At 38.0% G+C, this 24,443-nt stretch overlaps 1 protein-coding gene across 1 annotated transcript in view; it reads right to left on the bottom strand.

Moving 5' to 3' along the window:
* Positions 1–5,225: 5,225 nt before the first annotated feature.
* TEK (TEK receptor tyrosine kinase) overlaps positions 5,226–24,443 on the bottom strand; it is a 61,859-nt gene continuing 42,641 nt past the window's right edge. The window contains exons 14-23 of the mRNA XM_034410548.3: positions 18,272–18,429; positions 17,023–17,233; positions 15,410–15,520; positions 13,805–13,995; positions 13,382–13,495; positions 11,687–11,757; positions 11,196–11,236; positions 8,657–8,753; positions 7,132–7,231; positions 5,226–6,067 (exon numbers count right to left, since the gene is read on the bottom strand). Of these exons, the coding sequence (XP_034266439.2) occupies positions 5,993–6,067; positions 7,132–7,231; positions 8,657–8,753; positions 11,196–11,236; positions 11,687–11,757; positions 13,382–13,495; positions 13,805–13,995; positions 15,410–15,520; positions 17,023–17,233; positions 18,272–18,429 (1,169 nt within the window). The 3' untranslated portion in view covers positions 5,226–5,992. The remainder of the gene's footprint in view (positions 6,068–7,131; positions 7,232–8,656; positions 8,754–11,195; positions 11,237–11,686; positions 11,758–13,381; positions 13,496–13,804; positions 13,996–15,409; positions 15,521–17,022; positions 17,234–18,271; positions 18,430–24,443) is intronic.

Here is a 24,443-nt window from a genome sequence, read left to right as displayed (position 1 = left end):
GGTCAGCTGTGAGTCATCAGGGAGTCTTGTGATGGGTCTTGTGATAAGGCAATTACCTAGATTACTTACCTACATTAGGAGGTGAAGTGCTGGGGGGGGTGTTGTGCTGGGGGGGGTGTTGTGTGGATCGGTTAAGTCTCAGTGCTGTCTCCGGTTGGTTGTGTGATTTGGATTCTGAGGGGTTCATAGGCTGGTTGTAGGTCAATGTGTCTGCTGATAGAATTAGCCACAAAAATCGGTTCTCTGCCCTAATGACTTAAGATTCCTTCCCTAACCCAACCCATTACTGATGCACTGATATGAGGAAAAGGTCCAAACGGGTGGAAGGATTTTTGACCCTCTTTCAAGCTTATTTTCTCAGAATTGGTTCTAAAACTGGATGTAAAGTTTATTAGTACCGAACTTGTAATTGGAGCAAAGAAGGAAGCAGGGGACTTTAGGAAGACAACATTATGGCAATTCAAGTTATAATTTGAGATTTCAGGAAATGGAACACTCCCGTTTTTCATTCTTGTTTTCTTATCACACTTTTCCAGCATTCTTAATTTTTAACTAGAGAGGAGAAGTTTTGCCCACATAATTAAGAGGAAGTAACCCATCCCCATTATTTTTATTTCATTAAACATAGTTACAAAATTTCCTTCATTTTGTCATCTGCACTTAAAGACAATCTGAAAATGTAGGAGTTTCCAAGCAATAAACTTCTTGCTCTTTATCAAATCTGAAACCTTCTGAAATCAAGAACATCAGGAAATGAGAAAGGGGGTGGGGGAAGTGGCTATGGGTTTTTTTTTTTTAAAAAAGTCAACATTTTACATCAAAATAATATTGTGAGAAAAAATAAAAACAGATTTTGTTGCTGTAGTACTTCAAAACAGAGAGAAAGTCATGAAAATCTAAGGAAACTCTAGCATTATTATGCCCCCTTTCTTTCACCCATCTAGGCTATGGAAAGAGATAATGTAAATACCAAGATTTCTTTGCCCCAGAAAAGTGGGAAGAGAAGACATGAAAATTCCATTTCTGTAGGAAGAGAAAGTTTGTTGAAAAATATTTTGTTTTTGTTCGATATCTCATAGGGATCCATATGAAACAGAATCTCTCTCTCTTTCCCTCTCTCTCCCATCCCCCACCTCCTCCCCACACATATCCTGAACATCAGCAAGACAAAGGAGATGTTGTTAGACTTCCGGAAGAAGAGAGAGGAACCTGCCCCACTTTACATCAAGGGGGGCTGTGTGGAGAGAGTTTCCTCCTTTAAATTCCTGGGAGTCTATCTCAGGGAAGATCTCACCTGGAAAATCAACACGACCCAGGTGGCCAGAAAGGCCCAAGAGAGACTCCACTTCCTTAGGGTCTTGTGAAAAAATAAAGTGGAACAACAACTAATGACCTCCTTCTATCGGTCCACAATAGAAAGCGTCCTCACTCATACCATGGTGTGGTATGCTGGCTTGACAGCTACAGATAGAAAGACGTTACAGAGGGTGGTGAGCACAGCACAAAACATCGTGGGCTGCCCCTGATACCACTAGACGACATCCCTAGGGCTCGCTGCCTTAGAAGAGTGAGGAAAATCCTCAGGGACGACTCACACCCTAGTCAGCCCTTCTTTATTCTCCTACCATCTGGAAGGAGATATAGAAGCATAGGCAGCCACACAAACAGACTGAAGAACAGTTTTTATCCGTGGGCTGTCAGATTCCTGAATGAAAAATAACTTAACAACAACATAGTACGATTGATTTGCGGTGCAACGTGCAATAAGGTCACGAAGTGCAATAGAATTGAGTGTTTGTTAGTAGGATTCACTGGGCTAGGGATTTTTTGGGGGTCTTTCACTGTGAGTTGTATTGTGTTGGGGGAGTGCACGAAGGGAGGTCTCAGCCAATCTCATTGTACACATGTTGTACAATAAAGGTTTGAATTTGATTTGAATTTGATATACACACCCAAACACACAATCATACTCACATAGCCAAGAGAGAGGACCCCAAAAGAATTCTCCCTGTAGCAGCAAGGAGAATTCTTTGCTTTGTCTTCTGTGATGAGAGCATAAAAGAAGGATACTAAAATAATAAACCTCCCTAAGGATACATTTAAAATTAAAACCAACTGAACTTAATATCGGCAGCTAGACTGTTGGTAGCGCAATATTGGAAGAAGGACTCTTTGCCTACTATTGAAGAGTGGACACTGAAAGTAATGAACTTAGCAGAAACGGCGAAAATTTCAGCGTATTTGAAGGACTATACACAAGAAAGATATGTAACGGAATGGAGAAGATGGATTGATTATATTCAAAATAAGTATCAGACAAGGAAATATCAAATAGCTTATGAATGAATGTTAAATTTTATTATCCATAGTGGAGTTAAGGTTTCAGGGGGGGATTTGGTAGTTTAAGAATAGTTAGGCTAATTTAGCTTATGATTGTTAATTGAAATACCCTGCATTTTGCTCTGGGAAGTCTGGGGGGGAGGGTGGGATGGGAGGGGGGAAGGGGTGTGGGGGTGGTGGGGAGGGAATGGGGGGGGATTTTCTTTGTAAAACTTTTCAATAAAAAACAAACAAAAAAGAAAATAAAAAAAATAAAAAAAATAAAATTAAAACCAACTTTACATGATAAACCGCTCCCTCTTGGGAGGTTTTGTAAGGGTTTGCAAATCTAGAAAGTTTCACACTTTGCAGTTGTAGGAAAAGAAAAGAGTAGTGTGTAGAAAATTCCTATTATTAGAAGTCTTTCAGCAATGAGCATGATCTCAATTACCCAAATATAAGTTTATTATTCAATAAACCATCAAACCACATTTGGTAACCTAAAACACCAGACATTTAATAGTAACTCTCCACTAATTGTTAAAGTCTGGAGATTTCACAAAGTCAGAATAGTGGTATCAGGAAAGTTCCAGTTTGGTCCTGAGGCATGTGCTGAGGTTAGGTATCATGTCCAAAGGGATGGGATCAAGGAAAAGAGAGCAAGTATACAAATGAAGTCGGGCACAAGGAGATAAGAAAGCCAATTGGTCCTAAAGGAAGGGGAAAAGAAAATAAAGTTACTGGAAAGGACAGCAGGATTGTGCAGTCATATATCAATTATCCAGAACCATGAGAAAAATGAAAATTCAAGCTGGGCAGATCAGTGTATAGATAAAAGCTGTTCCAGAGTCCAATGCAGTAAATTTTAATTGCAGTCAGAAGGAAACCAAAGTTCAAAAACACAACAGGATTAAAAAAAGCAAGAGTGCCATAAAAAAATTAGCCTGCTATTTCTGTATGCTGTACATTTATATATAATTAGCCAATGTTGCTTATTGGTGACATATCAATATTACAAAGAAAAAGAAATAGCCTCTAGTTCAGGAAATTATGTTTCTTGAAAAAGCCCCAAATGTTTCTTTATTTTATTTAGCACTGAAATAACTACAAAATGAATCCTTCAATTGAAGACTCTAAATCAGGGATGTGAAACACAAGGCCCACGGACCGATCTGGCCCATGGATGCCCTGGGAACAGTGAAGGACTAGCCCGCGGTACCTCTGCCAGCAAAAATGGAGCTCGGCCCACCACAGGCGCCCCCAACACGACTGACGGTGAGCTGGCCATGCCCTTGGCCACACACCCTGCCCCCCAAGGTCAAACACAACCCTAATGCGGCCCTCAATGAAACTTGAGCTTGACACCCCTGCTCCAAATCAATGGATATAGACTAGAGAAAAGACTTAGAGGAATAATATAACTCTCATGTGTGTGTGTGTGTATGTATCTATCTATCTATCTATCTATCTATCTATCTATCTATCTATCTATCTATCTATATCTATCTACAATTGCCTGAAAGTAACAAAATGATTTGAATAGTTGGCTCTCTTTCAGCGTGAAAATTTATGTCACGTCCATCTGATCTAGTTTATAGTCATTGTTGGAGATGCAAATCTGGTCCAAAGACTTAGTCATCATATTCAGGGGACCTTGATTAGCATTACCACTTGAAACATTCAGCTGTGTTTGAAACTAATTTAGAAATCAAGACACTGTTGGGGTTGTTTTTCAAACTTCCTACTCAGTATGGTTCATTCAGTATCTATTCTTTGAATTCTGATATCAAGAGAGGATGTTGGGGAAGGAAGGAGATAGAAGTTCTCAACCCCTTACCCAAGCAAGGAATATTTTTAGATTAACATTAATCTAAAATATTTCCCTCTATTGCTTAAAGTCAGCAGAATGAGCAAAGAACATCTCAGGTTCTTGACTCCCGCCTCCATAATAACTTGATAAAACATCAGGTTTCTTAGCCTATACTTCAAAAGAACCCAGCAGAATTGCTCTGCTTACTTATTTTGTTTATATATCTACAGAAGCCATCACGAGTTCTCACTCAAGGCACAAATGGCTAGGCTCAAATCATGTTACTTTGGGTACATTATGCAAAGCCTTGGCTCTGTGGAAAAGGCTAATGCTGGGAAAGGTGGAAGGAAAGAGAAGAAGTCATTGGGAGTGCATCGCTGAGCGATCTGAAAGACTAGGCTAGGGACAGAATATCATGGAGAAAATCTATATTCGAATTGAAAATGACTTGATCCCCCCTCTCTCCCTCCCTCCCCCGGGCCAGTGATGGTATTCAATTTTTTTCCCTACCGATTCTGTGGGCGTGGCTTGTGGGCAGGTCATGTGACTGAGGGGCGGCACCTTGCTGTGAGTGACATCTAGTTGGCCATGCCCACTCAATCACATGACTCCCACTAAGCCTCGCCCACAGAACCCAGTAGGAAAAAAATTTGAATTAATACCATATTTTACTTAATATCACCCATTCCCCGAGGCCCTGGAGTCTCCGTTCACTCTCCCTTAAGCACGATACATCACCCCATTTCCCTTCCTTCAGAGGCCCCGGCCCTTACTCAATCTACCCACTTCCTCCTCCATAACCGCCTCGCTTCCTCCCCCACGACCGAAAATGTGCCAATCTTTTTAACACCATTGTTCTCTTGTGTTTTACAACGCTCCTCCAATAATCTATAAGTTTGGCTTAAGGAACATTTTTCAGTTTTATATGACCACTTTCCAGGGCAGGAAAAATGTCCCTCTCTTTGGAACCTGGGGCACTGAGGGGGCTTAATGAGCCTCAATAGATCTGGTTTACTCAGTTGGGCCCTTGGAGATTCACCATCTGGACTTCCCAATATGAATCTGATTTTTTAAAAAAGAAACACAAAACATAAAGAACTGTAAAATATATTTATTTGTGCCATTTCCTCATCCTAATGGTGCTTGGGTGTGCATGCAGTGCATAGAGAATGAGAAATTGAATGTTTAGATATAAGTATTGTGTACTGGCACACCTACACATTTACATACATATATACATTCCTAGAGCATACTGACTTGAAAGTACACTCTTAAGGTACAAATAGTCCTTGCTTTACAATCAGTCACTTAACAAACGTTTGAAGTTACAACTGATTTAAAAAAAGTTATTTGTGATCTGTCTTTGAGGTTATGGCTGTCACATCAGCCAAATGGTCATATAGTTATAGTCTGGACCTTGGCAATCAGCTCGTGTTTACGACTGGTTGCAACCTCCTGCAGTCACCTGATTTGCATTTTGTAATATTTTTTGCCTTTTTGATTTTTTGGCAAAACGCAGCAAAAATGGCTGACGGATAAAATGGGTTTGCATTTACGACCACATGGTTCATTTAATGGCAACATCATTCACTTAGTGACTCTGCTGACTTGTTTAACAACTGTCATAAAAACAATCATAAAAATCGAGTCCAGTCACATAATGCCTCAACTTATGACTGCAACTGCAACTGAAATTTCAGCCCCAATTGTAATCGTAAGACAAGGATTACCTGTATGTGTATAGCCAAAAAGTATTATACAGAAAAAGCCATAACCACAATTTTTTTTTATTTCACAAAACAGTCCCCAGGAGATCAAGCTCTTAAGTCATTTGAACTGATAAATAATTTAAAATCTTCCATCTTAAGCAGCTTCTTCAGCGGAACAGTCAATGCCTGCGTAGGTGAACTTTTCATACAAAGTTGTATTCACATAAGTCTGGAAGTACAATTGAAAAGAATAAGCTTAATATTTATTTATTTATTTTATTTTATTTCATTTATTTGTCAAGCATGTATTAGATAACATATCTAAGTATAAACATGATTATGAATACGTGAAATGGATACGAATAAAAGGGGACATTAGGACAGGGATGATAGGCACATAGCAGCTGATGGAAATTCTTTTTATTATTTATTTATTAATTAATTAATCATTTTTAAAAGAAGAAAAAAGAGAAGGAATGGGCAAAATGAGAAAAGAAAAAAAATGATGCAGAAATATAGTATCAGCAAGTGGACAATGGACTTACCTAGTCTGTACGATTAGTGGTCAGTATATTGTTGACAAGAAATTAATCATTAAAGAAATTATTAGAAAAGATTTGAATCTCTGAGCTAAGTCCCCGGTGTTTAATGATGAACATTCTCATAGATTTCTTACTTTAATCCCCACTAAAGCAAAAACTATGTTGCTGAACCTCTGCTATTTTCCTTCTCTTAGAAAAAAAAATATACTTGTCCCAAAGATCTTTTTTCCAGTTATGTTATTCTTAGGTCAGCATGGAGTGGCATGGTGGCCTAGAGGTGGAGTTTTCACCTCACAGTCAGGAGGCTGTGAATTCGATCCTAGGTAGCAGCAGATATTTCTCTCTCTGGGTGCAAAGAGAAAATATCTGCTGTGTGCTCCGCATAGGCATCAGGAAGGGTATCCAGCTAGTAAATGCTCAGATCCATTCAATCTGACTCTACCTAAGGGATTACAGGGTTGTTAAAAGATAAAAAATTCTTAGGTCAGGATATGACCGAACACTTGAACGTGGACTGTTTAGACAGGACACCTGAAATGTCTTTAGAATTTTGTGATAATTCTGCCTCTGAATGTTTTCTGTCAATCACGAAATGCATGAGAGATTTTCACAGTAATATTGAAGGTGATTTCCAACAATGCTTTGACATAAATCATCCATTTTACTACCCATGTGACATAGAAGTTAGTTTCAGGGCAGTCATTTCAATGGGAAATGTGACTGGATGTAAGAAATCATTGTTTATTCTTACCTTCCTTTCTTCTAACATCCTGCTCAAGGAAACAAGTATCTGGGCAAAGGATGGCCTTTCATAAGGTTTTTCCCTCCAGCATTGCCTCATTAAATCATAACTGAGGGGGAAAAATCAGAAGGAAATATCAGCCAGAACAGCATAATTTACTACAGATGATCAAGAAATTTTTTTAAAAAGTTTTCAGTTTGAGCTCAAAATACTTTTGTGGGCCAACCTCATTTTCAGAATGTCATGCACTCTAATGCAACAGAATTCATAATTACTACATAAAACATTTCAAGCATTCTTCAGCGGGAACAGTGTGAATGCAAAAGTAAACCCTGCTTTCTCCTATCCCCCTCCCCACTTCTAGAACATGGGATGCTTTTCCTAACAAGTCATGTGAAGTCAAATTTATGAAAAAAATGGTGTAGGCAGAAACTCTAATGGTAAGTGGGAATGGCCTTGGGTGACAGGAGGAAGAACTATAGACTGGCTAATCAGCATGTAAAAGATTTCTCTCAGAAGGAGAAAGAGACTGTTTCAGAAGGGACCCTCCCAATGGTGTGATTCGTCCAGATTGGACGAACCGGTAGTGACGACTGCAGGAGGCTCCGCCCACCCACCCCGACATAATGCGTGAGCACTGCACATGCACAGAAGGGCCTGCGCATGCACAGACAAGGCATGTGTGACCAAAGCGAGTGCGCGGGGTTGGGGCGCTCACATTTGCAAACCGGTAAGGAAGTTAAATTAATCCCGCTACTGGACGCTCCCTAGTTTTATGGAGAGTAACAGGAAAGAAAGGGAGAAATATTTCCAGACTTGCAAGATTCTGTTGTAACTGTATACCATTAAGCACAATCAATCAATCCCAAAGAATTTTTTTTTTATTTTCTTGTTTTTCTTTGAAGACATTTCATTTCTCATTCAAGAAGCATCTTCAGCTCTGACTGTCTGGTGGGTTAATGGAAGGATTTATATTCCTTGCAGAGAGCTGGTCATTTGCATTCTTTTAGAGAGTCGTTGAGTCCACTTTGAGGTTTGTCTGTATCCTGAGTAGTGCAATGGGTGTCCACACCATCCAGTCGGAGCTGAAGAAGCTTCTTGGATGAGAAGGGAAACATCTTCAAAGAAAAACAAGAAAATCCAGTTGCCTCTTGAAAAAGCACCTTTGGGACAACCATGACTTGGATGACTGAGAATCTCCATAGACAATAAATCAATCCATCAGTCAATCAATCAATCAATCAACCAATAAGAGGTATTTTGAAGTGGGACACATTGTACAAAAAATTACGATCAAATAGGCTGTGATTACGCATATCCATTATCCTTATTCATTCCTATGTTCTTTTGAGATGTTACACATTTTTCTTCTTCTTGCAAACTACATCTATGGCTTATTTTAATAGTCACCTCTTTTCTTTCTTGAAGCAAGTTTACTTCCTATTGTGAGTTCATTTTTGCAATTTGAATCTCACCTCTGAGCCGATAGGGCATTCAAGACCATTTTCAGTATAGCATGAACCAAGAGACTTACACCTCATCATCACAGTTGAGTGGCTTCTCCAATCTGTACCCTTGGGGCAATTTTTCATAGAGTTCTGCGCAGGTCATCCCACAGTATGGTGTTCCACCTAAAGAAGAAGGTTATTTTTTCCCTTTTTTTCCTTTTTTTTGGGGGGGGGGGGTTGTTTGTACTGTTCTAGATGTCAATAGGTTGATAATTGCCTTCTTAAAACAAATAAGATATTATCAGTAAGGCTGGGCACATAAGTTCTGCAAAATTGGTCCATCAACCTCAGTTATCAAAAATTCATCATTTCCCCATTGTTGCTCCATTCCTCAGGTTACCAAGAATAGTGAAGCTATGAAATATTCCGCTGGGTATGAAACATACTGTAGTTTATGTCTGATTTAGTGGAAACAACTCCTTAAAATGTCAAGCATAGGGCAGAAACTTTTTAGCTGGCTTCTGTTTACTGGTTAATGATAACGAAAGGGCAGAGTAAATTTAAATGTTCTGCATTATAAGCTCACTTAAACCCTCAAAGGTACAAAGATCCCAGTTTTGTCTGCTTTTAGCAATCGTCTGTTAACATTTCTGAATTGTTAAAAATAGAGTAAGCTAACGTCATCTTATTTTTTTTTTTTATTTGGACAAATGTGCACATCAGTGAAATCCAAATTTTTTTACTATTGGTTCTGTGGGCGTGGCTTGTGGGCATGGTGTGGCTTGGTGGGTGTGACTTGGTGGGCGTGGCAGGGGAAGGATACTGCAAAACCTCCATTCCCTCCCCACTCCTGGGGGAAGGATATTGCAAAATTTCTATTTCCACCCCACTCTGGGGCTAGCCAGAGGTGGTATTTGCCGGTTTTCTGAACTGCTCAAAATTTCCGCTACTGGTTCTCCAGAACCTGTCAGAACCTGCTGGATTTCATCCCTGGGGCACACATGGATACATAAAGAAGCAAAAAAGCTTCCTTTTTATAGGTTCCTTCTTGAACCTATTCTCTGTAGCTCAATCTGTTTGCTCAACCCAACTATCTATACCCAGTTTCCTTGGCAAACCACATCTGGAATATAAGCAGTGTCCAAAAGTAAACTACAATTCAGGTGTGCAGTTTTCAAATATAAAAGGCCATACAAAATGCCAGTCTATGGACAGAAACTCCTGGCATCCTCTCCTGTTTTGGTATTGGAATTCAGGGGTTTTGTGTCCAGAAACGTTATTTTTTATTGTGAAGATACTACATAGTAATCTGTCATAAATATACTGTACTTGTATGTTTATGAGTGCATATATACATTTGAAATAAAAACTGAACAAACAATATGATAAAAACCAAATATATCCAACAAATAAAATGATGCACGCTAAGTCATAAATATGATTCTTATATGGAGATGCTAATATTAGAAAAGATTTGATTTGGACTTCTATTTATTAGCTTGGTTGAGCAAACTGCATGCTAGGATGATGTTCTTGATAGAATCAATATAATAAAAGGAAAACAAGCTCTCAGAATATATAAATTCAAAGTGCAGCGATGGCAAAAATAAGTGATTTTCAGATTATGGAAGAGAGCGAACAGGTCAAAGGAACACACCTAGAACTATTTTTAAAGTTATGTATCTAGGTTCTGGTAATCCTGTACTATAAACATGTATCATAGAAAATGTTGACCAAAATTATGGAGAGCATCTTCTCCATCAGGATACATAAAATTATTTAGGGCTTTTTAGTGCAGAAAAAGGACAGGAAAATGGAGATGTGTGACAACAACAAACCATACTTTGCTAATCCACAAGTTATCCCACAGTCGACTGGCTTTATACCAGTGCTTTGAAACTTGACAAAGATGTGTGGGCGTCCAAAATTCCCCAGTTGAAGTCCACATATCTTAAAGTTGTCAAGTTTCAAAAACACTGGTTTACACAATACCTCATACTAAAAAAAAAAAAAAAAAAAAAAAATCTGGAGTAGGATCTCACCCCCTGAGAGTGGACCTCATGCAATATGTCCTATTGCTTCTCAAACATCATTTCTAGGGCTAAGAGATTGCAGCCTAAATTACTTTAATGGGGGAATTATTTAGCAATGGCAGACAGGAAAAAAAAAAAGATAAGGCATCTCTGAATGCAATATAGATAGCCAAATTATTTAATGTTTTTAAATTGCTTTTAAATTTTATATGTTATGTTTTACCATGGCTGTTCACCGCCCTGAGTCCTGTTGGAGAAGGGCAGTATACAAATTAAATTAAATAAATAAATAAAATAAATAATATAACAGTGGGAACAAACAGTAAAAATATAGGTTAGACTTGCTTGGAGGTTCAAGGACAAATCACACTGGAGTAGCTTAAAGCAGGGGTCTCCAACCTTGGCAACTTTAAGACTTGTGGACTTCAATTCCCAGAATTCCTCAGCCAGCTGCCTGAGGAATTCTGGGAGTGGAAGTCCACAAGTCTTAAAGTTACCAAGGTTGGAGATCCCTGGTTTAAAGGACTGGCTATTTATGTTCTTTACCAAAATAAAAACTCTTAAGGGTTAGGGTTAGGGTAAGGAAACTTACCCAAGCTAACTATTTCCCATAACAGCACGCCATATGACCAACTGCAAATAAGACAAAAGAAAACAATAGCTTAGCATTGATTTCCTTGGAAGAAATGTGTATTATAAAAATGTATTGATATAGAAGCAAAATTGTTATCAGGTGTAATCTTCCTTTTTTTTTGCCTCATTTGTTTATTCTTTCTCTCTCAAGCGTGTAAAAGGAGGCAGAGCTTTGATCATAGCACCTTTTTTTGATTATTTTGATTCCCTCTGTGGACATCACTAAATTGAAAACAATATTCATGGGAAATGGATCTTCCCTCATTTTCACAACACTGAAGCCCTCCGGGCGGAGAAAGAATTTTCCAAATCACACAAAGAAATTGAAAGGCCAAATGGAGATTTGAACAGGGGTCCAAGTTTGTGACTTAATGATTCCATTATACATTTTCTCCAAGTTTTCTACCTTGAATAAAGAAATATAAAAATTATCTAAACAGAGAAACTCACACATCACTGTTGGAGGTATACACGCTGTAGTTTAAAGATTCAATTGCCATCCATCGCACCGGAAGCCTTCCCTAGAACAACAAAATTAACGTGCTAGGTGATAAGTGTTTCCTTAAGCACAGGATCAATTAACAAGAACAGTTTATTAGACATCCACATTCTTTCCAACAGCATTCATGTTACAGGGACACTGATGTCTGGACAACAGAAATGCATTATCTGTGCCCACCTTACAGCTAAGAGGACAATCCTTCAACCTTGGAAAGATAACTTTGATTGAAGACTTGATATTACTTGAAAATGAAAGTTGTTACAGACATAGATCAGTAGAGATAATAGCAATGAAATACAGTCATTCTTTTTTTTTAAATTGTGTATGATTTTATATACATGCATAATAAGCCTATGTAATATAATATATAATTTTATTGTTGTACTGTTTTTATTATTTATTATTTATTTATTATCCTGAACGCCATCACTCTGCTAAACAAATAATTCCCTCAACACTGTCAAACTAGTTACTAAATCTGCATTACTAATAATCTTCTCATTGTTTCTATCACCCATCTCCTCCCACTTATGACTGTATGACTGTAACCTTGTTGCTGGTATCCTTAAGATTTATATTGACTGTTTTCCTATGACTATCATTAAGTGTTGTACCTTATGATTCTCGATGAAGGTATCTTTTCTTTTATGTACACCGAGAGCGTATGCACCAAGACAAATTCCTTGTGTGTCCAGTCACACTTGGCCAATAAAGAATTCTATTCTATTCTATTCTATTCTATTCTATTCTATTCTATTCTATTCTATTCTATTCTATTCTATTCTATTCTATTCTATTCTATTCTATTCTATTCTATTTTTTTTATTAAATAAGCAAAAGGAAAAAAAGCTATAATAGTTTCCTTACCCTTTTTAAAAGAGGGAACATCTGTTGTATGCACACTACTGATTTTATTTATTCATGCCATTTCTAATCTGCATATTCATGATTAAAAACAACTCTATAATGAGGATATTATCTCTTTCCCATTATAAATAGGAAAGCAGGTATGCAATCACAGTGTCACTTATCAAACTTGTAGACATCCACAATATAAGTGACAAAAGCCATCCAAAGTCCCACTACAAGTGTATGTGTGTCACAGGTAGTAAAAGAGGCGGAGCATTGACTGTATCTATCATGTTGACTTTTTTTTTGAAGCCTGCAGTTCTCCCTGCACCTAATTTTCACATCTATATAAAGTTAATTATTATAAACTCTCTTTATCTTTGTTCCTTAAGAGTCTATAAAACATCACGTCATCTAAATTCTCAATAGGAAAAATGGACTAATATCTAACTTTCTTATGGTACCAATGAAGTTTCCAAACACGAGAAATCTAGTTTTATGAATAGTCGTGCTTCAATTCTGTCTGGTCCTTCCTGAGCAGGTATTCTTTGCAAGGAAAATGATGAAAGAAATGGATGAAAGATGGGAGGGAACAAAGCCAGTTCACTCAATAATTCCAGGAGCGAATTCTAACTTTCTAGCCTGGATAGTTTTGATCAGATATAGGTTTAATCTAGGAAGCTTTAGTAAAAGCTTTAAGTTCTAAAGACAATTTTCATTTTTTTAAAATAACATTGAGACAAACTATACCCTTCTGCACGAAAGATGTAGTTAAAATGTTCTTCTTTCCTTACCATGGTCTTTTTAACATAAACTTCTTGACCTCTAGATAAACCAAAATCAGCTATTTTTGCGACGTAATTTTCTCCGACCAAAATGTTCCTGGCTGCTAGATCCCGATGGATAAACTAAAGAGAGAAAAGATTCTCATTGTAAATTTGAATCTTAGATTATATCTAATAACATCTTTTGTGTGTGAAAACAACTAGAGAAATATGCAAGATTTGTTTTCTACCGGGACTGGAGCAACAATTTTATTGCTCATATTTTTACATGATAGATACCAGTATTGATCCAAGAAATGCCAAGGATAAGGAATGGTGTGTGACCGGGTTCAAATTAACCCCAACCTATTTCAAGGGCTTTGAGGAGGTGTTCACTAAATCACATGATACAGCCATACTTGCAATTGGGGAAAAAATAAAATAAAAGCTCACCTGTTTTTGGCTCAAGTAATCCATCCCTCTGGCCACATCAGCTGCAAAGTGTAGAAGTTGCTGAGATGAAAGAGTGGAGGCTGTACTATTAGCTATGGCAAATGCGGGATCGGTCTCAAGAACCCGACTTTTTCTCAAAAAATCAAGTAAATTTCCATGGGGTGCATATTCAATAGCAAGGTAAAGATAGCCTGGTATTTAAAAACAAAAACAAATATTGTATACAGGTAGTCCCCCACTTACAACTGTTCATTTAGTGACCATTCAAAGTTACAACAGTGTTGAAAAAAGTTACTTATCTCATTTCCATATTTTTTTATCTAGCCATTGATAAAAATATGGAAATGAAATATGATAGAGATTTTTACAATACAAGAATTGTAGAACTATGTGAAATATAACATATAGATGTATGATTATTGGATAGATTCAGGAGGTGGAAATGAATGTCATGAATAAAAATTAAATCTTAGAATACTTTGAATGAAAATGAGGGAAGAAATAGTCATATTCAAATAAATGATTAATAAGGATAACAATATATAGATATATATCAGGTCAATGATATGAGAATCTAGGTAAACTGTAAATTGTAAGCTATGAATTTGATGAATGATGCACAAAAGACTTGTAACCAACCGACACGCGGTTTGCAATTGAAGTTGGTTTTATGTATGTTTGTTTAAAAATAAAAAACTTTTTTTCAAAAAAAAAGAAAAAAGTTACTTATGACCGTTTTTCACGCTTGTGACCTTTGTGGCATTCCCAAGATCATATGATCAAAATTCAGATGCTTGGCAACTGACTCATGCTTATGACCTGTGTCCCAAGATCATGTGATCACCTTTTACAACCTTTTTGCAACCTTTTTGACAAGCAAAGTCAATGGGGGAGCCAGATTCACTTAATAACTGTGGCAAGAAAGATTGTAAAATGGGGGCAAAGCTCACTTAACAAATGTCTCATTTAATAACATAAATTTTGGGCTCAATTGTGGCCGTAAATTGAGGGCTACTTGCAATTGCATAAAATGAATGAATAATGATTTTTTTCCTCCATAGGAGAGATCCTATGGGGTGAGTCTCTAAAATAGAGTTTTTCAAACTTGGCAGATTTAAGAAGTGTGGACTTCAACTCCCAGAATTCTTCACTCAGTATATTGACTGGGGAATTTATGGAAGTTGAACTCCACATATCTTAAAATTGCCAAGTTTGAAAATCACTGTTCTAGATGCATTTATTCACCCAGATGCATTTATTCACCCAGATCAGTTTTCTGGTTTCTCATCCAGGCTGCCAAACATTTTTGAATAATACCCATCTTTTCTTGAGAAAATTCTTATTATGTGCCTCTCACCCAGATCTTCCAAAGTTTTACCCAGTGGGATAAATACAACATGATGTTCTTAAGCTAGTAGTTATATCAGGGAAGGGGGTATGATTAGTCTAGACTTCGGTGTCCAAATTTGGGGAAGAGATACCTGGTCATACATAGTAAGAAAATGAACTTGCATCAGAATATTTTCATGCAGTTTAGCTACTACTGCAAATAATATTATTTTCCTTAATATAATTTTAAAAGAAATCCACTGAAAAGAAATGTACCTCGATGTTCACAGGCTCCTAAAAGGTTTATGATGTTAGGATGATGTCCAAGTTTACAAAGTACTTCCAGTTCTCCGGCAAAATCTCTGTGATCGTCTTTGGAAGCATATTCTGCAAATAATTGTTGTTTGTTTTTATTGGCTTTAGTTATTAATCTCCGCAGCACTCAATTAATACAATACTGTTCATATTATGAATAGCATCTGTTTTTTTTGTTATGTCCAGTAATAGATGTATTAAAACTTAAAAAAATAAAAATAAAGACAATTTTCAATAGTCATAAGTGCATTGGTATACTTGCTTGCTTTCTGTTTTGTAAGTTGCTGAATGAGTTTCTGCAACACAGCAGCCAAAGCATAGTTAAAAAAAATAAAATAAAAGACAAAAATGTGACCGATTATATTCAATGGGGATCATTAGACCTTGGTGGGTGGTTGCTCATGATTTCAACTTTAAATATTAACACTATCATGTGAATATGTCACTCCTTATCTCTATATCTTTTATCTCCTATCTCTAAGAGCCGTAGTTAGAATGCAGTACTGCAGGCTATTTCTGATCACTGGCTGCCAGCAGTTCGAGCCTCCCGGCTCAGGATTGACTCAGCCTTCCATCCTTCTGAGGTCGGTAAAATGAGGACCCAGATTGTTGTGGGCAATATGCTGACACTGTAAACCTCTTAGAGAGGGCTGTAAACAGTGGTGGGATTCAGCCAGTTCGCACCACTTCGGGAGAACCGGTTGTTAACTTTCTGAGCAGTTTGGCACACTGGTTGTTGGAAGAAATCATTAGGACAGAGAACCGGTTGTTAAATTACCTGAATCCCACCACTGGCTGTAAAGCACTGTAAAGCGGTATATAAGTCTAAGTGCTATTGCTATTGCTATAACCCAGGCCATTTTGGGAAGGAGGAGGCAGATGAATAGGTGCCAGGTGCTGCATATGGTTTCTTGTGCTACAGAAGTCACTTGCTCTTGGAGTAGAAAATCCTGAGAAAGTACCATTAAAATCTGCCCCAGGTATACAGTATACAACACCAGCTAAAGAACGGGCAGCTGTATTTTCACATGTTCGTGCATATAATAGTAATTTTAAATGGAACACAATGTTGTTTCGATGCCTGAAATTCCTCCATAAGGAATCACTGTAAGGCACTTTTTTGCTTTGTTGTTAAGCAGTGTGTGATTCCGGCATGTTGAACAACTTTCAACCACAGCTGGTAAGAGTTTGCAGTTGACGTGTGCCTTGATTAACAAACTGAGGTTAAAAACAAATCATAGTTTGTGCAAAGTCCATGGGCCTAGCCTATGTTTTGGGTTACTTTTGGAGTCAACCAAGGAAAAAGCACTGATAGCAATTCCCAGTAGAAAAATGTAACACAGCAAATCCAGTAAGAATTCTCTTCCTGCCTTTCAAACAGCCCTCCCTTTTCTTTCTTTTAAAGAGCTTTTCGGCTCTCTTTATATGATTTTGAACATAATAGGATTCTTTCCTAAATACACATTCAAATCACAGACTAAGTCCACATCAGACAGATAAAGCCAACAGTTGCATTCCTAGAGATTTTCTGCCTTCTGCAAGACGTCCCTTCTTGCTCTAAGATAGATGCTCACCCTTCATCCTTTTGATAGCGGCATCCATTCGCAAACCGTCTTTTTTAATTCGGGCTTTCAGAACTTGGCCAAAGTTGCCTTCTCCAATCACATCTTGAAATTTGATGTCGTTCCATTCCAAAACTGGGTAGATTGTAGGCTCAGTGCTATTTTTGGCTTTCCGACTTAGAGTCAGAGTTCCCGAATTGAACTGTACAGCTGGTTCATCCCTCTGAGTAAAAAAATCGAGCAAGCATCACATGATAAATTGTTAAATGATCGCTTAAAGCCACATTAATTGAACTTCTTGGGAGATACGTTTTACGTCTATGATTTTTTTTTAAGTTTCTTTTTTTTAAAGGAAAGGTTTGCAAAAGCAGGATAGATTCAGTATTTGGTATTAATTGATTTTCCCTTCCTTTCAAAGCACACTTAAAATACAGATTTCCATGATTTTGTGTCATTGGCTATGTTATGCTGCAACTGGCTCCAGTGCCTGCCCGCCAGTATAAGTTATACTATCTTAGCAACCATTGGGAAGGAGAGAAATGGAATTGCAATACTACCTCCATGGAGCTCTCAGTTAGAGAGATAGGTCTTTGCTAAACCAAGAGGAACATGCAAGAGTCTATGCATTACAATTGATCTTTCAGAATACAGAATAACAGAGTTGGAAGGGACCTTGGAGGTCTTCTAGTCCAACCCCCGATCAGGCAGTAAACCCTATACCCGTGATGGTGAACCTATGGCACGTGTGCCCAAAGTGGCACGCGGAGCCATGTTGCCTGGCATGCACGGCTTTGCCCGTTCCTCTTCCAGGTTTCTGGCACACGATGATCAGCTGGCCTTTTTGCATGTGGCAGTGCCAGAAACTGGAAAAGCTGATCTTCCATTTTCCTGTGTGAGCATGCGCGCCAGCCAGCTGATCGTCGAGCGTGCATGCGTGTCAGAAACCCGGAAGAGTAGCTGGCTGAAACCGGAAGTGTAGTAACTGAAACCAGAAGTTCATTTTCAGGCGCGCACATGCACCCTGGGCAGGTCCTCCTCTGGCCCAGATGCGTGCACCTCCCTTTTTGGCACTCGGTGCTGAAAAGGTTCCCCATCACTGCCCTATACCATTTCAGACAAACGGTTGTCCAATCTCTTCTTTGAAAAAAGGCTCACACTATTTCTTCTAACAACGATACCACCATTCCTTTACTAAAAAGGAAACTTGGCCATCTCTTTGCTTCAAGCAGACAAGCATCTCCTTCTAGCATGAGGGACTCACCACCACATTTTGGAAAGCCTGGGCCATGCGCTGCTGGAAATTTGCCCGCTTCAACTGTAGCATAATGAAAAAGGCCAATAGTATGGTGAGGCAAGTCATCCCTGCTGAGCCCAGGATTGCAATCAGCAACATTTGACCTCCGTTGGATTCACTTGAATCTGTGGGAAGCAGATGGATATGAATCATTTATTGTTAATAATTTATTGTTAAGAATCGTGCTCAACTGAACGTCTTCGGAAGTGATTCCACAAACTTATTCAATCTTTGGTTTCTTAAGTTTCTAGCCAGAAGATATAGATCTCCATATTGCAGGCATGATACATGAGTAATTCAAGTGATATGAAAAACAATAGGATATCCTCTAAAACTAAGCCACTCTAGATCTTTTTTTTTTCATTATTCTCTCTCCTTAAGTACTCTTAAGAATTCTGGTTTATTTGCCATAAACCAGATTTTCAAATATAGGCCCTAGCAGTAGGTTCACAATAACAGTGAAATATTACTTATATTTCCATTTTCAACATTCCATTGCCTTATCAGAACATATCTACTATAATAAGATCCCAAATTGCATGGCTCTCTCTGTAAAGCTTCATTCTCAGAAACTATATAGGGGATGTAATTCTGATTATTTTCTTTAGATTCTTGGGTTCCCATGACTTCCTCAATATGGACAAACCTGCTTGGGGGGAAAAAATTAAGGAAATCTTAATTTAAAATCTTCAGGAGAACAAGGACCACTTCTAAACATTCAGTGTGGTTTTGGAGACATTTCCCAATTTGATTTATTCATGGGTTTGGAGAAAATATGAAGAATCTCATATCACCTAGTTTTAAACTGATAATGGATATTTTATAGATAACATATGATATATGATTGATATTGTATTTTTGGATGTTAACGTTTGATAAATAGTATTATTATGTTTTTGGTACATTTTCTCCATAATCCTTGGGAACAGATTTAGAAAGTTTGCTTAAATATTTAAATGAATTTTAAAAAAAATTCAACATTAGTTTTATATGTATGTATAATTTATGGTACGGAATGAATAAATAATCTGCACTGCCTCTGAATCATTCTTGATAAGGAAGATACAATATATATTTTAGGTAGATATTTAGATGGTTAGACTCTGTGAAATCTTTGAATTCTAGATTTTAAAATGATATCTCACATTACAGTCCACATCAGATTGCTAAGGATAAATAGCACTACAAATTATCATTAATACTGGAAAAGATGACAAAAAAGATCTGATGTTTTTTTTAAAAAAATATTAAATTTCATATCACAGAGATCACACAGATGTTTCTGTGTGTTTCTAAACCCAGAGAATTATTTAGGGTAAAAGATAGAAACATTTTTAGACCTAGTACATGAGATAATGCAATGTATAATAAATAGTCTGATACTGTATTTGCAACTTAATATCATTATTTTTGATTATTTTTATAGCAATTTTTTAAATAAAACCATTCTTATATTTAAAATATAAAATAAAAAATAGAATTATAGAAATAAAGAAAACAATATATGTGAATAAATAATAAATTCAGAAATTATGTCAGGGGTGAAATCCAGCAGGTTCTGACAGATTCTGAAGAACCGGCAGCGGAAATTTTGAGTAGTTCGGAGAACTGGTAGCGGAAATCTTGAGTAGTTTGGAGAACCAGCAAATACCACCTCTGGCTGGCCCCAGAGTGGGGTGGGAATGGGGATTTTGCAGTATCCTTCCCCTGCCACGCCCACCAAGCCACGCCCACAGAACCGGTAGTAAAAAAATTTGGATTTCACCACTGACTAAAGTAATGTTAAAGAAGAAAACAAGAAATAGGTGACTTTAAAGGTCTTCCATAAAATAATGCTATAGTAAAGTAATATGAATTTGAGAACACTGGAAGAGTTTCAAATGTTAAAAATAACTGTTATAGAATTATTCTGAATTTAGCACCGCTCCTGGAGTTAGGCATAGTGTCAATTAAAGCTCATTCTTGGCTGCATCATGTCAATTTTCATTTCAAATTAATTCTCACTCTATGGGAAATAAGTGCCTCTAACCTCCTGAAATAGTTTTCAGTCCTCAGGACAGAAATTGTTATATTGCTTGATGTTCCTTTTTGTAATTTGATTTTATATTATTTCTGGTTATGACTTATGACTGTTTCAGGACATACCTATTCTAGAATTAAAATGTTGTTTTCTTAGGAAAGGGATTTACACCCAAGCTGCAAACTAGTAGCAGAATGTTTGCCTTTTTAGTTTGCAGGCAAACAAACACAATTTATCCCAAGATTAAGACATAATTCTGTTTGACAGGATTATGTCAGGATCTGCGTTGACAGGGGAGGCCTGTAGGTGGCAGAAGAGACCTATTGCTAGAGAGCATTACTTTGTGCAAAAGAGTTGAACTGAAGGAATAATAAATACTGTAACAGCATTGCTTGAAGATCCTGGAAGCCTTTACCTCCACTGGATCAAACATCCTCTTTCTCTTGATGCTCGTTCAACAGAGCACGGGGAGGAATATGTCAGCCCTGGAGGCTGGCTTGGAAGCAATGTGAAATAAGAAGGCCAAACAGGGAAGAGGAGAGTGGGAAAACAACGAGATGTCACTATCAGATATATCTTCTGCACTGGCTGTGAAAGGCTAGGGATAACTGTTCCAACAAATTTATACCTCTGACTTTTAAATTTTAGACTTTTTTTTTTTAAAAAAATCTCTATTTCCTTTTTTTAAAATCAAAATCAAGCATTGGGCGATTTATAAATATAAATAGTGGTATAGAATTTTAGTTGCCATATCAGGGGTGAGATTCAGCCGGTTCAGACCGGTTGGACGAATTGGATGTTCTGGTTCGCCAAACTGGTAGTTGCAAGGACTGGTTGACCCCGCCCATACCACCTCGCCCCTCCCAGGAGTCTCCATGTGGCCCATTTTGGATGTCAGGTAAGTACAGGGCCTGCGCCTCCAGAGGGTCTCCGGAGCCTGGGGGAGCCCATTTTTGCCCTCCCAGAGGCTCAAGGAAAGCCCCCAGAGCCTGTGGAGGGCAAAAAATGGGCTTACCGGAAGATCCAGAAGTCTGGAAATGGGCTCATTTCTGGCCTCTGGAGGGCCTCCGGAGACTGGGGGAGGCCGTTTTCACCCTCCCAGAGGCTCGAGGAAAGCCTCCGGAGCCTGGGGAGGGCGAAAACACTGCCCCCTGGTGGTGCAGGAAGCCAAGTAGGCCACGCCCACACATCAACCGGGCAGAGAACCAGTTGCTAAAATTTCTGAATCCCACCCCTGCAAATGCTGACTCTGTAAACTGCTTAGAGAGGCGGTAAAGCACTGTGAAGCAGTATATATGTGTAACTGCTGTTGCTACTATATATGCAGAAGGGATTCTGCTTAGATTAAAGGACACTGCTTATTGTGAAGCCACAACTTCCAGAAAGCCTAATCATTCACCATGGTGACCAGACTTATGTTGGAGAGTGTGGGAAGGTCATGTTCTCTCTTCCTGGCATGTAAGATTCTCCTAATGGAGAGGGATATTTTACACAATTCCCTTTTTCTCAGCAGCCCCGGCTCCATTCTGAAGGCACAGGGATGGGGTGAACGAGGGAAGAGAACTTGGCAAAATTAAATTTACCTCCCACCCAATCAATGAGAATATCCTGCATGAAAAGAATTTTGCATTCACACCCTAAATCTCAACAAATATAAACACAAAAGAACAACAGTAACTGACACGAAAGCATCATTTCAATAATTGATGACAATTAAAAGCTGGACAATTTAAACAGTGTGTTATGATACTTTTATTGCTTTTGTTAAATAACAGAAATGAGGAAGGTGGGAAAAACCAGAATAATTCCCATTATTATGGTTCAGTTGTGACTGACTAGTAGTGACTTGACAGCTATAATTTCATCAATGCTGTTTGTCTAAGTTTTGGGGGTTCTCTTAAGTTTAGCTGGGAGCTGGAATAGTATCTAGCTTTCTTGTCAGATTTGGTCTCTTTTTAAATTACCTCTGATTAATCCAGGCATCAGAATCTTGCCTTTGTATTGTGCATTTAAGATTTAGGTTCATTTTTAGTGCTTCTGGTGAACTTTATTTAGTACTGAATTGTTTGTTTTCTTGTGGTGTTCTCCACAATTTTCTTCAGAACCACAATTCAAAGGAATCCCTCTTTGTTCAGCCTTTCTGATTTTATTTTCAGCCTTTCTGATTTTATTTTATTTTTTATTAAAGTGTCTTTTTAAATTACCTTTACTGTTGGAATGCAACTGGCAAAGCCATAGTTTTGTCTCTGAACCTTATATTTTGTCAAGACCTATTATAGTCTTTCTCCTATGCAGCAAATATCTATTTCACGATTTCAATCATCACCCCTGTTTTTGAGCTTGAGAAGCTAAAACCAATTACTAGTTCAACATCTCCACTTGATATTTCTATTAAATTGACGCTGCCCATTGCCCTATTTTTAATTTTTCTTTAATACTGAACATAAAATTGGCTTTGACACTTATTTCTTTCATTTTCAACAAGATGTTCTTTAAGTCTTTTTTTGCTTCTAAGCTAATTCAGTACATCTAAGATTCTTTTATATTTCTCCCAGCGACTTTAATTCCAATTTCTGTTTCTTCTAATCCAGCATTTTTTCAGGATATATTCTATCTGCCAGTGAAATAAATAAGGAAACAGCACGCAACCTTGCCACACCAATTTTCTAATTTTGAACCTTTGGTGCTCCATATTCCATTCTAGCTGTTGCTTTCTGGTTTCATACACACTGTTTAGTAGTACACCATGCTTTGAACGTCTATCCATAATTAGTTAGCCTATAAGGTCAAATCCTTTTTTATAATCAATAAAGCAAAAACAGATGTCTTCTTGGAACCCCCTTGTCTTTTCCATTATCCATCGGATGTTAGTAATGCAGTTGGGTGTGTTCCTGCTTCTTCTGATTCCAGCATGGACATCTGGTAGTTCTCCTGCCATGTATTCTTGAAGTCTGAACTATAAACTCTTGAGCATTATCCTACTAGCATGGGAGATAACTGCAGTTGTTCCTTAGCACTCCCTTTTCCAGTCATCTGGAATATACATTGATGTTTTCCAATCCCTTGGCCACAGCAGTGTTTTCCAGACATGCTTATAAAGTACATTTAGTACTTTAGCTGCATCATCTTGTAAAGTTTTAAATAGTTCTGCCTTAACTTGTATAAGGTAAAGGTAAAGGTTCCCCTCGCAGATATGTGCTAGTCGTTCCTGACTCTAGAGGGTGGTGCTCATCTCCATTTCAAAGCCGAAGAGCCAGCACTGTCCGAAGACGACTCCATTGTCATGTGGCTGGCATGACTAAATGCCAAAGGCGCACGGAACGCTGTTACCTTCCTGCCAATGGTGGTCCCTATTTTTCTATTTGCATTTTTTACATGCTTTCAAACTGCTAGGTTGGCAGAAGCTGGGACAAGTAATGGGAGCTCATTCTGCTATGCGGCACTAGGGATTCGAACCGCTGAACTGCCGACGTTTCGATCGACAAGCTCAGTGTCTTAGCCACTGAGCCACTGTGTCCCTTACCAACTTCTATAGATTGTTATAATAATGGTTTCTAGAACCCTGTCAACTTCATCCTCAAGAATGTACGGCTCTAGTTCAATGATTAAACTTTTACATAAATAATTGATACAGGGAACATGACTGTACAGTTCTAATTTTTTTTTATTTGTATCATTTTTGTACAGTTTACATCTTCTTTCTCTGGTGGATTTTTTTCCTTCTTTGTCAGGAGTCTGGTGTCACCTTTCCTGATCAGTTTTATTAAAAAACATAAACTTTTGAGAGCTACAGCTCACTTCATTGGCAATATTGAGAAGGTGCTAAAGACACTTTCTGATTTTTTGCCGTTATAGATTAACACAGCGTGGTGACCTAGAGGTGAAGACACTTTCCTGCCACTTGGAAGGTTGAGAGTTCAATCCTAGGCAGTGGCAGATGTTTCTCTGTCAGGGTGCAAAGGCAAAATATCTGCTGCGAACTCCATGTAGGTATCAGGAAGGGTAGCCAGCCAGTAAACGCTCAGTTCCATTCGGTCATCCCAACTCCACCCTGAATAAAGGGATTAAAAGTGACATAAAAAAGGAAAAAAAAATAGCCTAGAACACCTCTCTTCCTTT

Source organism: Pantherophis guttatus, chromosome 2 (assembly GCF_059756535.1).
Source record: "Pantherophis guttatus breed Tessera chromosome 2, ASM5975653v1, whole genome shotgun sequence".
NCBI classification, from domain to species: domain Eukaryota; kingdom Metazoa; phylum Chordata; class Lepidosauria; order Squamata; family Colubridae; genus Pantherophis; species Pantherophis guttatus.
Note: the sequence above shows the minus strand (reverse complement) of the source record. Positions and strands in the feature narration are given on the sequence as shown.